The 17,762-nt window shown below is 32.5% G+C and overlaps 1 protein-coding gene and 2 long non-coding RNA genes across 4 annotated transcripts in view; 2 read left to right on the top strand and 1 right to left on the bottom strand.

Annotated features, from left to right (window-relative positions):
- LOC149481552 (uncharacterized) overlaps nucleotides 1-17,762 on the top strand; it is a 49,437-nt gene that overhangs the window by 25,044 nt on the left and 6,631 nt on the right. Inside the window, exons 3-5 of one of the 2 annotated variants that reach the window (XM_089705269.1) lie at nucleotides 76-215; nucleotides 459-654; nucleotides 865-1,217. In XM_089705269.1, coding sequence (XP_089561395.1) covers nucleotides 76-215; nucleotides 459-654; nucleotides 865-1,114 — 586 coding nt within the window. In that variant the 3' untranslated portion in view covers nucleotides 1,115-1,217. The remainder of the gene's footprint in view (nucleotides 1-75; nucleotides 216-458; nucleotides 655-864; nucleotides 1,218-17,762) is intronic. The other variant, XM_089705270.1, reaches the window with a different exon arrangement.
- On the top strand, nucleotides 12,213-13,004 carry LOC149481554 (uncharacterized). The gene is made up of 2 exons (XR_016316789.1): nucleotides 12,213-12,510; nucleotides 12,764-13,004. It is a non-coding gene; the product is annotated as an uncharacterized LOC149481554 (long non-coding RNA).
- Nucleotides 14,622-15,593, bottom strand: LOC149481553 (uncharacterized). The gene is made up of 2 exons (XR_016316788.1): nucleotides 15,245-15,593; nucleotides 14,622-14,811 (listed from the first exon to the last, which is right to left on the bottom strand). It is a non-coding gene; the product is annotated as an uncharacterized LOC149481553 (long non-coding RNA).

Genomic DNA, 17,762 nt, shown 5'->3' with positions numbered 1-17,762 from the left:
GTTACATTATTATATTTCGCATTTAGTTGATCTTAGTTTTGATTTCAGACTTTCAACGATGCATTATTGTTTCAGATCAAACCCGCTGTACACAGAGGAGGAGGAACAGGAGGTAGTCATAATTGTGGACTCCCTAGAACCCGAAGATGTAGTGGAGGTCGGGGAGGAGCCGTGCACTCCTAGACGGGCGCCTTCTACCTCTTCAGGTAGCCAATGTTAGGATCTTTGACATTTTACTATCCAATTAGTTTTTCGTTTAAACAGGTTACGATATTGAATTTATTAAATACATTAGAGTTTGAATTATTAGTGGGTGTTAAATAATATACTTAAGAATATTTGCTAATTGATCCGTTAAAAAACTTCTCATGAAACAATCAACAAGCAACATTTATTCGTGATGCATAGTTTATTTGACATTTTGATCACATATGAGTTCAATCAATTTCCATATTCAGGTTATGGCAGCGGTGCAGGTAGCCACGGTCGGGTGTCTCCCAATTTACCAAAGAATGAGCAATACGACCCGGAGCCGATACGATTGTCGGAAGATAAAAATGGATCTCAAAGCCCCTCCGATTCTGATGGCACCCCTCCGTGCACTCTATCTAGAAGCCTGAAAGAAGATATTCGCTCCTGTTTAGGTGGCTGTCGGTACGTTAAAGTTATAGTTATATTATTAAATTGGTATTGGTGAAAACATTCGAACTAAATTAGAAGATTTTTACAATAATTATATGAATCAATACAATGGTTATGTTAAATGTATTTCAGCTTTGAGCCTTCTGTGCTCTATAGTGAATGATATTAACTTCTAATCTGACTTATATGATATATAATTTTGTATTGTATTCCTCCATCTAGCTGGGAAAAGGACGTAAACCAGGTAGTAGAAGCAGCAGTACGAGGGGCGGGCGGTATGAGCGCAGCCAGGGCCCGGCTACATGCGGCCCTGCTTGCGCTGCATGAGCCGTCGGTCCCTAACCGCGGGCCCTCGCTGCCGTACTGTGGCCCTGGCGTGCGACCTGGTGACGTCACCATGATGCCGAAGGCTACGGGCATGTCTTTGTTGGTGAGTTGTGTTTCTTTAGCTGAAGAGAAATGGGCGGTATGAGCCGTCGGTCCCTAACCGTGGGCCCTCGCTGCCGTACTGCGGGCCTGGCGTGCGACCTGGTGACGTCACCATGATGCCGAAGGCTACGGGCATGTCTTTGTTGGTGAGTTGTGTTTCTTTAGCTGAAGAGAAATGGGCGGTATGAGCCGTCGGTCCCTAACCGTGGGCCCTCGCTGCCGTACTGCGGGCCTGGCGTGCGATCTGGTGACGTCACCATGATGCCGAAAGCGACGGGCATGTCTTTGTTGGTGAGTTGTGTTTTTTTTCTCTAGCAAGATGTAAACCATGTAGTAGAAGTGGCACTAAATTACTGCGGTCGGGCGTAGGTATGACCGGGTGACGTTACTCGTTACTGAAAACTACGGGTATGTCTATTTGTGAATAGAAAATAGTTTTAACACTTCTGAGTTCTAACTTCAAGTGTTGTTTTTGTATTTCTAAAACTGACAAACGAACCATGAAAAATGTATCGCTTTTCTCGTGATTGATTCATCTCTATGGGTCTAATTCAAACTCTTGTTTTTCTAGAAGCACTTTTGAATTTTACTGAGCATTTTTTATACAAAATTAAATATACCGGAACTAAAATTCTTGATTGAGAAAAAATAATTCCGAAACTCAAATTTCTTTTTCTCAGTTAAGACACAACATTTTAAAAATTTCTTCTTACATCAACTAACCTTTACCGTATTCTACATAATATCGGACCTTGTAAGTTACATGCAAATGTTTCTAAAGATTCTTAATCTACTCAGAAAATGGCGAAAGAGTTGCGAAAACGCACAACAAATCTAGCCGGCGTAATTTGTAACATCCACAACGATTATCATCTTTATTACTACGATCTTAATTTCATTTAGAAGTAAATTGAGGATTTTTTTGAGTAATTGTTATAGTACCTACTTCCCGAACTTAATCGACTTAAAAGGTCAGATTTTATAGTTCTTTTTTTAACCGATTTTTATTTTTTTATACTTAAAATGTGTATGTCAAAAACTACTAGGTACGTGAAAAATATTGTAAATTATCATTTAACATTGTTATCTTATAAGTTATATATACCTACGTTTTATAGTTTTCTTTCATCTACATTCTACACTAATATAATAAAGCGGAAAGCTTTGTTTGTTTTCTTGTTTGTATTGATAAAACTATAATTGGACCGATTTTAAAATTGTCACAGGCTATATTTTACTTTATCCCGGGTCAATACGTTCGGCTTCGGGTAGTGGTACATACATATAAAAATTAATTATGTGATCAATTCTTTAACACAATATCGTTTTCACATTTGATACCATGAAATATTTGTTTTTCAAATCTATAATGACTAATATTATAAAGCTGAAGAGTTTGTTTGAACGTGCTAATCTCAGGAACTACTGGTCTGATTTGAAAAATTCTTTCAGTGTTAGATAACCCATTTATCGAGGAAGGCTATGACAATAAATCATCACGCTAAGACTAACAGGAGCGGGCCACTGCGGGTAAAACCGCGGGGCACAGCTAGTATAAAAATATGAAAAAAGCCCTAATCAAATGTAAATTGCCCAACACTAAACCTTTCCACTACATTTGCGGGTGAATCTAGTTCAAGAGCAATGTGTGGCAACCAAAACAATGTTCTGCATATCAATTAATAAACTATTTGTTTATCACTCTTATTCCATTGTAATAAGATTCAAATTTAATGCGAAGGTGCTGTATGCACGCCAACCTCGTAACAAATGATGCGCTTATATTTTCAATTGATATGCATTTTCCGATAAGGACATTTCTGGATGTTACTTGCGTATGTAATTGGGCATTTTTTCGTATAGGCAAGTGAAATATTTCTTGTATGAGGAAATTCGTCTGTATAATTTCTGTGTTTTACGGTTATCTATAAGAATAAAGTTAGGCAGGCCGCAGGATGGGTCGAAATAAGATGAATGAGTGTCATTTATTTTTATTAATTTCTTAGCTATTTACTACCAGTATTTATTATAGGGTTTATCATCAAAATACCAATAATTAATATTCCTCTTTAGATTTAAGAACAATACAGCTGTCATAATAGAATAATAAATTCTCGTATTCAAGACTAATTAAGAGACTTATTTATGTTTCAACACCTCGGGCAATAACTTAATAAACAATAATATATTGTATCATTTATCATTTAATCGAGATATTATCGGTATTGTTCTGTACGATTAATCGATGTTGGTCGATTAACGATAAAATATTACGCTGTTAACGGTCTAGGAACCCTGTTAATACTTAAATTATTGCCAGTTAAAAATATATTTTTATTGCACGACCTTATTTTAATGTCTGGCAACGTGTAATTATTGTTTGTTAGAATTATTGAATAATTATGTCATTATTTGAATGGGTTGTTTGATTAATAACGGTCGTAATTATTGACCTAAACATATACTAATTTATAATGATGTATGTTGTCTTAACTAAGTTCAACACAAATCTTATTATAAGTCAATCCTAATCTTATTGAAAGTTTAAACATTAAAATAAAGATGTGTGGCACTCGGGGACTGCCGCGGTAAGCTATTGCATGCTATCAGATATGCCTTCAAGCCACACCTCCGTGCCCGTCGGAGTGGGAAGCGTGAGGTATTTTCGTTACGGAATTTCTGCATTCGGTCCCCGCGCTCAAGGCCCGCGATAGAAGCTATGCAATAGCTTAACAGCAAAGTAACCTGTTGCAGTAAGATTTACTCCAGTGATAAAAAAGTTGAGATGTAAACTCATGACATTTCGTCAGCCATTTCGTAATTGTTTATGCACTAACTTATTTTTTATTTTTTACGTCCCAAGGTTTAGTCTAAACTTACTACACTAGTAATAAAAAAATTCAGAAGAAACCCCTTGTGAATTAATTCCCCATGACTTATATATTCAGATTACAATAAACTCTACTTGTAACTTGTGTTTCAACTACGTTATTAAAACTATAAATGAAGCACAGATAATACATATATAATACTAGACTAATAACTGAATTAAAAATACTTGAAATCGTTTTCCCATTCCCTACAGGTAAGGTACATCGAAGAAAACGCCTGTAATGCAAATGCCAGCGATGCAATTTCAATGGCAGAATATATTTTCATGTCCCACAAAATAATATCCTGTTGAGAAAAAAAATAAATTAAGCTTATTAATATTTTTTTATTTGTTCGCCAAGTCAACCGACACATTTTTTGTTGGTTTTGAAAAAAGAAGTTTATAGCAATTATAAACATACTTCAAAAATCCAGAAAAATTATCATATCCTAACTTTTGCCTTAACAGTTGCCTTACATTCAAAGCTTACATTTAACTGGTTCAAGAATAGTTTTTGACTTCCAAATTGTGACGTCACGCAGCACTCGTTCGAAAGTGTTACATATCAAGTCGATAGAATGTGTCTAGTGCTCGCAATGATTAAGCCTAATTAATTAATGATCAACGAACACGTTGGCGACCGCGGGCTGCCTTGCCGCGGGGGCTTGCGACACGCTTCACCAAACTGTACTGTCATCGACAGAACGTCTATACTTTTTTGATCAAAGATATAAAAAAAATCCTAAAAAAAAGTGATAGTTCGTATCATGTATGTTTGTTACTACTTGACGCAAAAACAGCAGATCATCTGTTTGAATATTGCGTACACAGGTAGATTTAATTTGGACTAGCACAAAAGCTATTTTTTGCCTTGATACCATGTGAGTGGCGCTGTGTGGTCCGTCTAGATTTTGTTAGAATCGTAATATAAATAAACTTATGACAGACATAACGAGATTTGAAAAGAAACCATCAAAAAATGTTATATAACCGAAGAAAATTGTGCAATTGTTTATACGTACGGCATAATATTATGGTATACATTACTACCTACTTAGTAATTGTATAAACGTTACAATGGCTCCGACTTATCACAATAATATTATTTAAAACAAAATTTATTCACACGACTGTACTCGTTTCGCGAACTCGGCAAATTTTTCACTTTACGAATGTATGATCAATTGAGCTTTAAGTATACATTGAAATTGATTATTGTATTTTAATCCTCGATCAACTTATTTAATACATTACGATTCTTGATTCAATTTTATTTATAAACATGAACAGCTTTTTTAGCAATATTATAAAAATAATTGTACAAACACACGATTCACAGAATAGTCAGAAGCTCTAAATACCCTTAATTTATTATGCCTGTATTTTACCAAAAATACTTATAAATTAAATTACCATTATAATAAATACATATTTGAAAAATACCTATATAAAAACGCTAATTGTTGCCACTATACTAGATTTTCAGTGTTCTAATGATCACCTATGTTTCCTTCACAATCACGTCTTACGCAATCCACAAAAGAGCACTATGGCCATTATAATTAACTATTCGTGCCATATATTATGAAATAGGTAATACCACATATAATATAATACTGTAATAGCCAACAAATGATTGCAGTAAATTGGTAAGACGATCAAAGTACAAAGAAGCGAATGTATGACAAACTACGAAGGACGGAGAACGGATACTGTCCGACGAACGCCTGGTGTTACTCAATTATTTTAAACAATATCAGTAATTTGCGTTTACATGACAGACAACATAGGTTACATGCTTAACATCTCTGTTAATGGTAATTGATGTTTGACTATGAATTTTGATTGGGATTCATCATTGATGTTGTAGGGAGTGATGGTCTAATTTTTGAATATCTAGGTATATCATTGAACCGATTGCAATGAAATTTCGTATGTAGGTGGCTGAAGACCCAGAATAAGACATAGGCTACTTTTATCCCGGAAATCCCACAGGATCGGTACTATGCGGGTTTTTCATTGAAAATGCGGGCGAAGCCGCGGGCGGAAATCTAGTCTTTTTATAAAATTAATACCTACTTGTAGTAAACTTGACAAAAAACATCTAAATTTTGCAGTACTTACACAAAAATTCCATTTTTAAATATAATAAATGAAGTAGCGGCCCTAGTGAAGGACCCTAAAGACTCCAAATGATGTGAATAAATCAATCTCGCTTGAAAATGTTTGGATTGTTTTGTTTATGATCAGGTGCATGCAGTTATAAATCTTTCATGAAGGTAATGCACGAATCATTACGATTCTAATACTGGTAAGAATAAATCTTCAACATTTTCATATTTTATACAGATACAAACTTCTGAATGGCTTTGACAATCAACTTTATATTGTATAGATATGCTTATCCTCATCGAAAGATGAGATTGAAGAAAATAACGACTTTTTTTATTTCTAAGGACACTCAAGCGTTTTTTGAACAAAAATGCTCTTTATATTACAGCTGTAGCTCATTATATTCACTTGTATAAGCTGGACCTGGTTAAATGCTCACTAGAATCAAGACCCTATTTTAGCTTGTTTACACTAATATCTTTCCGTATTTCATAAACGTAAGCTGTCTACAATTTGTCTCAAACTAATTTGGTAGACTTGCAGAATAATTGCGTAGGAACTAAATATTTGAATTTTGACTTTAACGACGTTTAATGTAAATCACCTAGTTTCAATTGCCCAATCAAAATATGAACAAGCTTTTAGATTACAAGAAGTGAATGTAATCCTTGTTTCCTTCAGTAAAGCCGGCTACTCACGCACCTGCCGCAGGGGCAAATGGCAATATTGGAACAATGGTTGCACGGCGGTTGCTAAATTGCCCCTGCTCGCCTATACACGTCACAATTAAGAAGCCAATTAAGGGTGCAATTCCAATATTTCCCCTCCTGCAGGTACGTGAGTAGCCGGCTTTAAGTGAAACCGTAAATGATTATTTTATATGGCTTCCAGTTAATTGAGATGGGATTAAAATGTTACGAAATCTATAGGTAAACAACTTTGCTTAAATTAGTAAAGCTGAATTGGCTTTTAAATGGATGTCTTTTCGTTATTTTCCTTAGTTTTAAATGTTGAGATGGGTCATAATAATTAGTATAAGTAGGTAGTCTCGTATTATTGATGATAATTAAAAAAAAAAATTGCAGTTGCATAGTCGACGGAAGTTTAATGGAAATTAAAGTTTTTTTACCATTTTTTACCAATTTCATAAAGCTTACTTTAAATGATCGTAATTCGTACGTTTTTCCAGTAAGCCCTACATAAGTAACTCAAGATTCAATTATTAAAAATTACAAGATAAAAAGTAAAACAACTAAAACCCAACTACGACAAAAAACGACGCTGAAAAAGTATAAAACAAAAGTTAAATTGATGAAATAATAAAGAAGCTATGAACGAAAAGATGTGAATTATATGCAATCAGCCCATGAATACAGGTAAAGTCACAAGCAAATGCTAGTAATATATATATATTCAAAATGTGCAAGTAAAAAGCTTTCAAATGATACCAAACACGGCATATTTATCTTAACTTTATTTTTTTACTCTGTATGTTTTGGCCGCTAGAGGGCGCCACATTAGATTTTGTGAAACCCCATATAGCCTATAACCAGCGGACAATTAAGACGCTTCTAATGATATGTCATTTGTCGAATTCTGATAAGTAGTTTAGAAGTTACGAGGGAACAGATGAACATACATACATACATACATACATACATATATACATACATACATACATACATACATACATACATACATAGCCTGTCAAAATCATAACCCTCCTTTTGCTTTGCCGTAGTCGGGTAAAAATTAATTATAATATTAATGACTGCGATCTTATTGCATGGACATTGTGTTATTCTAACGTTTCCCATAACCTTTACTTCTTAAATATCGGCAGAAGAATTTTGATTTCGTAAACCACGAATGCTTCTTTTTTCTAAATTATCTGTATGCATGCTTCATTTAATCAATTAACGCTGTCAGAATTTTTTTTTGCATCAGTGATAAATGAAAAAGGCGGCAAAGCAAACATCTCATAGATTTATTATCTATGCAAACGCAAAATCTTTATAATGTTACTTATACAGGTTTTGGTCATAATCAATGTATTTACTAGTTGGCACTCGAATAACATTAAAATTCGTTTGTGCCAATAATGATGTCGCAATGAAATTCTTGTAGAATACCAACAACCTCGAAGTGACCAGCGCTTGGAATATTTTCGGTACATTTGCCGTTAAATGCGTTGGAAATTTTGTTATTAATGATCACAAAACCAGTGTTAACATTGCATTAATCTTAGTTATATTCACGTATTGCGCTGTAACCTCCTTCGACATTAGCTTTCAACTTTTTCTTCCTTTTTCGTACGCTACAGATAAAGTAAACAAATCGATACAGTAGGCGCCTGTGATCGCCCGATATTATGAAATCGTGTAATAAAGAAAATATAAATACTTACTTTTAATGCTTATTTAATTTTACGACTGTCGATTATAATTGTTAATTTTTGATAATGTAAAACTTACGACACTCATTACAGGAGTAACATTGAGGTGAACATTAAAATACAGATTTATGGATTGATTAAGTTCTTTATGAGTTTTGGAGGGTATAAACGGTATAATAATTATAAATAAGTTGTAAGTACATACTTATCTTAATATCTTAATCTTAATCTTTCTTAATACTATTATAAAGGCGAAAGTTTGTAAGGATGTATGGATGTATGGATGTATGGATGTTTGTTACTCTTTCACGTAAAAACTACTGAACCGATTACAATGAAATTTAGCACACACATAGAGGGTAACTTGGATTAACACATAGGATAGGTTTTATCCCGGAAATCCCACGAACGGGAACGGGAACTATGCGGGTTTTCCTTTGAAAACGCGGGCGAAGCCGCGGGCGGAAATCTAGTATTATATAAATGAAGAATTTAGTTGGCTGTTGTCTGTTGATGTAATTCCTAACGCAACTACCTATTTGAACTTTAGTAAAAGGATTGTATTTATTGGTTTATTAGGTACCAATAAAATTTAATCGTTGATTAGATTGCATTTCTGATATGCAAATTGTATAATATTATATTTATCTTATGGTAAATGTGTCTATGCCAAATTCGACGTTTCTAATGTAAGTTATTGTTCGAAAATCAGTGCAAGTAGAGTTCTTAATGATGCAATAATTGTGATATTTAAATTATGTACAGACATTATAACGTTTTCAAATTGTCTCATTTTGAATAGTAAAGAAACTGCTCAAAAATTCCAATAAGCATTTCTTTAATGTTTATAGATATCACATAATATATTATGTAGAGTCTATTTCTTAACGTTATTTTAAGTCATGTGAAATATTTAATCGCGTTAAAATAGGTGATACAAAATTAATCAGATGTTTGCCAAAATAATTAAACGATTAAATTATTTCTGTATTGTTATCCTTATAAATCAAAATGACAAGTTTGCTAAAAAAGTTTTTCGAAATTAAAACTAAGCCATCTAAACGGGGCAATACTGTTATTTTAAAGCCCCCGTGGTAATAGTCAGAGATCATTTTAACTTCGCATTTTAATGATACTATAATGTCATGCATAAAGTATATTTCCTTCGTTTTTTGTTCTTGAGATTTGACATGATGTCGTCGTGTCGGCTGTCGCAACGTCTCATTAGTTTGATGGATCTGCGCACGCGTCGAGATTTGAGAAATATTTTATGTTGTCAAACTTGTACAGTTACTATAGTTGGAATATTTTTATGTTTTAAAAGTGTAAACATGTTTACGCGTTTGGGTTTGGAAGATGTTTTATGTGGAATTTTATGGAATTAATTATGTCAGATTTGGGTACAATTGGAAGAAGTATCTACCTATTTCTCGGCTTGTGAACACAATTATCACAATAGTTTGTAGGTGTAGGTAGGTGTCTCTACTGATTTAATTATATTAGAGAAATGTAAATTGATCTTTATTCATATACTATGGCCAATAATATTACCTCATTAAACTATTGTTGTGTTGCTGAAAGTGTTTCTCTCTAAATACTCAAATTCAATATTTATTATAACTATAATATTATAACTTTTAGCGTTCGACTTGTTACGTAATATAGAGTGTAATGTATCTTATACGTGATTATAATTTAATACTTGTAATTTTATACTGAAGCCTTTTAATAATGTTTAAAATATTTAAAATGGATTGTGGTTTTGAGGTGAAAAAACAATGTACGGCTTCACTTAATCTGAAGATAACTGGCGACGCACAGTGGTTCCAAATTCAAGTTTCATAGACATAGGATTCAATGTCGGTCTATCGCGTTGATTTTTTTTTCAAGGCAGATAATTGAACACCTATCAACTTTTTCTAATGGTAAAAATCCCCTAGGCGTATAGTTTTTGAGAAATAAAATTGTTGAGTTTTTTTTTGTATGGAGAAAAATCTTTATTATTCGCCCGTCTAAACCCAATAAATGATACCTATACTAAAACCTTCCGCGAGAATCATTCTATTTAAAAAAAAACCGATCAAAATCCGTTGCATAGTTTTAAAAATTTAAGCATACTTACTACATAGGGATATAGGGACAGAGAAAGCGACATTGTTTTATACTATGTATAGGTAAACCAGAATCTGATGGCAATTAGGGAAATCAAAATTTTGAGTGTGCAATACTAGGGAAAATGGACTGAACGATCTTGATACTGCTTATTGCACGCCTCATAAGCGAAGCGTTGAGGTGGGTACTACTGTCACTTCGCGCAAAACATCTGATTTTTCAAACTTAAAATGTCTTTATGTATCATACATTGCACTTGTAAGATAATACATACACACACATATTAAGAAAAAACACTATTTTTAACATTCATGATATTTTTGATGTCATTTTTGTTATTTAAACTAGTTAAAAAACAGTTTAAAAAAGTTCTGTCTTGGACGTCCGTGTGTCTGTATGTGCGGAGGATTTTCTTGTTAACACGATAGCGACCGAAATACTTTACTAATCGAGTCTTTTTTTTCTCTTACGCTTGAGTATGCTCAGGAATAGAACCCTTTCATTTTTTAGGGTCTGATTCGATGTGGTTTAATTGTTATTAAATAAACAAAAATAATAATTAATAAATAATTATTAAAAAAAAATTATGAGGCGTGCACTTTTGGATTTTCCAAACTATTTTTTATTTTGTCCTCAATATCATTAGTCACATAACATAAGTGGATAAAAATGAGATATCCACATAATAATATGTAGGTACATACTTACATGTATATAATAAACATATTACTTTTAGATAGCTAATACATATTATGTATTTACACATACCTATATAATATGTATACATATATCATTATCATAATCCCATATGAAAATGTGGATGTAATGATAATGCAGATGGAAACTCGATTGTTTATTATTTTTTTTTAAATAAAATAAAAAAATAAATAAAATAATGTTTATTTTCGTAAGTATTAACAGATACACACATTACAAAATTGACTTGGACAGCTTACAAATACTCCGTCAAGAAATATACATTATTATACATATCATCCACAACTGGAAAAAGATTCTTCGGATGAAGATGACGATAAATAAGTGTTTATAATAAAACGCTCTTCGATTATTACTTAAATATCTTGTGTCATATAATCGTTTTCGATTTTTCTGACGTGTTCACAGCATTTCAGTTATTGCTCTGGCCCAATTTCAGAAAAAGCTTCTTCCACTAATTTTTTGATATCCGTAGCAGGTCTATTAATATTCTTCTCAAATCATTTCTATTGGATTGTTAGGTTGTTTAGGATTTAAAATATTTTTAATTTAAAGTATCAAAACGGGTAAGTCCAATTTACCAGTCAAATCTTCCACGCGCTTCAAAATTGAAGATTGTGATGTGTTTGACCCTTCTTCATCCAATATTTTTCTATACACATTGTAAACAACACCTCTTGCTTGTGATCGCAGCGGCTTTTTCAACATTTTCGAAGATTTTGAAGACAAAATCCTAAAAATTTTTCATCAACAAATAATTTGACAACCAATTTGATAGTTGTCAAATAAAGTTGCCACATGAAAATCGTTGTTTTATTAAATATAAATATGCCATCAGATTCTGGTAGACCCTCAGAGCAATAAACCCGTAGACAGAGAAACCAATAGACAAATTGATAGTTTATGTCGCATTCACACAAGACAAAGAGCAACTTATGCCAGTGTTGTGTAAAGAAATGAGAGAGAACGATAAAATTTTTTGTTTCACCCAGCGTGCCACTTTTTTCAAGAAAAGAAACCTACTTTGCTAAACAAAGTTTGACAGCTAACTATCGTCTTCCCTAAAAATATAGTTTTTACATGTTCTAAGTTACGTAATTCATGGTATGTTTGGTTTTTAATGATTTAGACTTACTGTTAATACCTTATAAAATAATACCATGGTGCGGTGTAGCGTTAAAGGGTGTTAAAGTGATAGTGGAACGAAAATGCCTGGATTGTCTTTTCACTCGTAAGTATACAACTCTTTATCAGTTTATAGGCCTTCATGATATTTCAGCGTGTTAATATATTGTGTATCACGTGCTGTTGACTTGAATACATTGTTTAAAAACCACAAAATTAACAATTATAAATTTTAACCTAAAAAATTTTGTGTTGCCAACTTTTCTACAAATTGTTACCCACTATTATGGGAAATAATAATATATATTCTGCAGTGTGTATTTAATTAAATATCTGAAATATTCAATGGCTTGTTCCAGTTTTCCTGAACCGGATAATTTACGACAAATTTGGATTGTAGCTACAGGATGAACAGATTGGAAACCAAAACCGAAGGTTAGAAAGTATTACGGCAATCACCACCACCGCGACGCTGCCCCGCCGAAGACAATGGACACTCTTGGTTCCAACTTCCAACATTGAACCGGAGGGACGTAGTTAATTAAGTTAGAGATAATTTAAATGTAATTTTTTTATTACAATAAATTATTATTAAGTAAATTTCGTTTTTTTTGCGCGTTCGCGGGTCGGTCAATATAATTAACGTGTGTATCTGTTAATACTTACGAAAATAAACATTCTTTTATTTTTTTTATTTTATTTTATAAAAAATAATGAACAATCGAGTTTTCATCTACATTATCATTACATACACATTTTTATATGGGATTATGATAATGATAATATATATTATACATACTAGTGGTCCACCCCGGCTTCGCCCGTGGTACATATTTCGCAATAAAAGGTAGCCTATGTCCTTTCTCAGGTATCAAAATATCTACATACCAAATTTCATGCAAATTGTTTTAGTAGTTTAGGCGTGATTGAGTAACAGACAGACAGACAGAGTTACTTTCGCATTTATAATATTATATATAGTATGGATTATATAATATATAGGTATGTGTATATACATAATATGTATTACCCATCTAAAAGTAATATGTTTATTATATACTAGCTGCGCTCCGAAAACCATACATACATATGTACATACATAATTACAAACATTTTCTCTTTATAATATTAGTATAAACATGTAAGTATGTAATGTGGATATCTCATTATTATCCACTTATGTGAATAATGATATTGAGAGATTTGTATCCTACAAATTGCGGGGTAAATTTTCCCTCACATGGTAACCCTAAATATTGTGACGTATTCTTTTTTATCTCTTTCTGCGACACGCATTGCCGGTGTCTATTGGATTCTCTGTCTACGAATAAACCTATAGAGTACTTGTATCGAGCGTATACAATTTACATATATTTGTTTCTCTCTATCTAAAGAAAACGTCGTATGAAAGAATGAGATAGCTATAGACCACAAGCTACGTTTCAACATAGTCATGGCACCATTTTTTCTATAGGTACGTATTTAGATAGATAGAAGGTGATAGTGATGGGATGTGCTTCAATCGATAAAATCGTGAATGCATTTTGCATTTACGGTTTCGTGAAATAATAAATAATAAAAAAAAAAACAAAATTAATCATAAATTTCAGTTGAATACATTATTTGTTTAATCCTACGAATATAATAAATGCGAAATTATGCGAGAATGGATAACTTTCTCTTTCACTGCTGAACCGATTACAATGAAATTTTGTACATACACACATAGGATAGGTTTTATACCAGAAATCCCACGGGAACGGGGACTGTGCGGGATTTTCTTTAAAAACGCGGGCGGAAAGCTAGTATATTTTAAAATAAATTTTAAAACTTGAAATGTAACTAATTTAAAATAAAGATCAATAAAGTTAAAGGAGTGAGAATTTTAACAAGTTCATAAAAGGACAGTCTTAAAGAAAACATTTTCCTTACATCCTACTAATAAAGCGAAAGTTTGTGAGGATGGATGTTTGTTACTCTTTCACGCGAATACTACTAAACCGATTACAATGAAATTTGGAAAAATTACTTTTGATCCCGTAAATCCCACAGGAATGGGAACTATGCGGGTTTTTCTTTGAAAACGCATGTATATTAAGTATGTATTTCAATAGTAGTTTCTCATCTAAGAGAACTGTCATTTAATCAACCGTTTAATTTGCACATAGTTACACATTTAAAGTAAATGTGTAAAAAAATTTCCAAATAAAAATTCACTCACACACAAATGTATTTATTATCTAAAGGAACAAAAAAAACGTAAGCGTAAGATTGCACAATTCTTCTAGAGTATCCATCTTGATAACACGCAGGCTCGAAATGCAGTGAACACAATCTAGCAAATTTCGACGGCGTCCAATCTACACGTCTCATGTTTTATACCCATTTTTTATTTAGCTCTGGAAATCTAAAACAAAATGAATTTATTAATAATCTAAAAGAGAAACAACAAACTAAACAGATAAGTCAAATAAAACAACCACGTGGTATTTTTTATTTTCCTGCTGTAGAAAATTTACATCTATTATTTGCTACAACAACTACATATAAATCTGATATAAGAAACAAAATAAATAAATCAACGTTAATATGAAATAGATTTTTTGTCATAAATCGATAATATACGCTAGATGTGTTACAACACTACGGTGGTAAACAAAATGCCAAAAGTGATAATATTGTGACATTTTTTTAAAAATTATTTAATTCTTTTGTATTTCACAACCCCATAAAGTGGGTAAATGTTACAGTTACAACATAAACTTATAAAAAAGCGCTTGATAAAACCTTCAAATAGGGTTAGAACATAAATATTTATGAATTTGCTGAAAATCACTTACCGATGGAAAGATATTTTTTCATTGTTTTCATCCAAAACTCCCATTCGACTAGTAATAGCCGGTAGCTAAACATACAATAGTCATTTTAGCACACTGACAAATAAAAAGAAACACTATACACTTTATATTTTCTAAATATTTCGTTAAAAACACTTGACGCACTGAGCCCACCAGCTGGTTGGAAAACAAACTGACTGCCGGCGCGCTACGTTTGAAGACAGTGCAGATACTCTATCGCTATCTCAATCTGACTTATGCTGTTATTGACTAAGAGTAAGTAGATTAGAAAATATGTATTTTGTTCTGTCTCAATATAAGAACTCTATAGGTTTATTCCTCTGAGGGTAGACCTATAGTAATTATATCCATAGGATTATACCACTGCAGCTGGTCTGTTTTATTCAAACTTATAAGTGAAGATAAGCTTATCATAAGCTTCGTGATAGTCGCAGTGTTCAGTTTCAGTGGATCATGTTTTGTTCACTGCTTCATAACAGACCATTAGATATTAATCATAACTTAGGAATTCAATTGCAATAGACGTTCTTGCTCGAAACGTCAATTATTCATTATAAAAGTTTTAAATTACATTAAAAATTAAGCTCAGTCTTCACCTTGATTAAATTAACATTGTATACGTTTGGAATGCATTCAATAATTAAATAATTAATATGAAATGATATTAACGGAAATGCATATTACAAAATGACGTTATTGCAATATATCCGTTTTATATTTGGTCTTTTATTATCTGTAATTTAATCTGTTATCTGTGGTAGGTTATTATGTGGGTAGGTATTTTTTTTTCAATTTGAAATCTTTAATGCCTATTTATGATACTGTCATTTTGAGCATATATTGAGTGCAAATCACTACATAGTATAAAACAAAGTCGCTTTCTCAGTCCCTATGTCCCTTTGTATGCTTAAATCTTTAAAACAACGCAACGGATTTTAATGCGGTTTTTTTAATAGATAGAGTGATTCAAGACGAAGGCTTTAGTATATAATTTATTAGGTTTTAGACAAAGCGGGCGAAGCCGCGGGCGGTAAGCTAGTTAAGTATTGAAAATTATTGAACAAAGATTTTGAGTCTGATGGCATTAGGCAGAGAAGACTGATGAGATGAATGAGATTTCCTTTCAATCCTAATGTTCCTGTGGGAATATCGGTATAAAAAATAGCATTAGTTATTCCTTATAACAACGGCCTAGCTAGCTTAGCCAGTTGTTCACACATTTTTGTGTATTTAATGGGATAATCACGATCGTGCTAGAAGCCTAGCGTAGGTACTAACTTCAGCATAGCTATTACAGAACTATGGTAATTACAGGTGGTATTAGTCATAGTAACTGACAAATTGAAGTGGCCTGAAGCCTTACAGTTACCTCAATAATTTTAATATATACAAGTTAACAATTACTTCTTACCTTGCGTTTGACAATGATATGTTGCAACGATCAATTCTGTAATATACCGTCAATTATAATTTAACCTGAGGCTTCGTGACACTGTTCTATTTTGCTATTTTAACGGTATTATTGGAAATAAGGTTGATTAAATTATATGCAACGTGTATATGACAGATGCGATGCAAGCGCTCTTTATAACTAGAAAATGTTTAGTTTGTGTTAAGAATCAATGATGTTATTTAAACATTATTATAAAGGATAATCCAAACTAATATTATAAATGCGAAAGTAACTCTGTCTGTCTGTCTGTTACTCAATCACGCCTAAACTACTGAACCAATTTTCATGAAATTTGGTATGGAGATATTTTGATACCCGAGAAAGGACATAGACTACTTTTTATCCCGGGAAAATGACGCATTCCCGGAAATCCCACGGGAACGGGAACTATGCGGGTTTTTCTTTGACTGCGCGGGCGAAGCCGCGGGCGGAAACCTAGTATAATTAATAAGAATTTCTGAAGTTGTTTTTAAAGTAAGTATATATTTAAGAAAGGGTACGGGGTACTTACATACATTTTGTTACTCAGTAGATTCTATGTTCCAGTATATTTTGAACATTGTTTAAAATCTGTTTGTATGATTGCTTTTCGTCATACATATCACTAACAAGCCTATTTAAGAATAATAAATCAATAATATATAATTGCTCTTTATAACCAAAGTATTAAATTACAAAATGCTCATACAAGTTGAGAGGAACTTTTGAACGCACGTCTGCAACGGAACCTCAAAATTTCACAATTTAAATTATTAATTATAAACTATATCTCACTCTATTAATAATTCGTGATTAATTTCCGTCAGCACAAGAACTGATGTGTGGATATTGAGCAATTAGGAACGGATCTTGATGTAATTTATCAAGCGTCTAATGATTTGTGATTTAATATTATATGGAGATCGGTAGCTGCATTAAATTAGTATTTATTACATTTATAATGTAATGCATGCTTTGAACATAATATGTTGAGTTAATGAAACAAATAATAATTCATGTGAATATTTAAATATTGCGTATAAATAAGAGGCTTTAGATCCATTTCAC

Source organism: Colias philodice, chromosome 16 (assembly GCF_061535455.1).
Source record: "Colias philodice isolate Cphi_HAF_F1 chromosome 16, ilColPhil1 Martin Lab GWU primary, whole genome shotgun sequence".
Taxonomy (NCBI): domain Eukaryota; kingdom Metazoa; phylum Arthropoda; class Insecta; order Lepidoptera; family Pieridae; genus Colias; species Colias philodice.
This window is presented reverse-complemented; position numbering and strand designations above follow the sequence as displayed.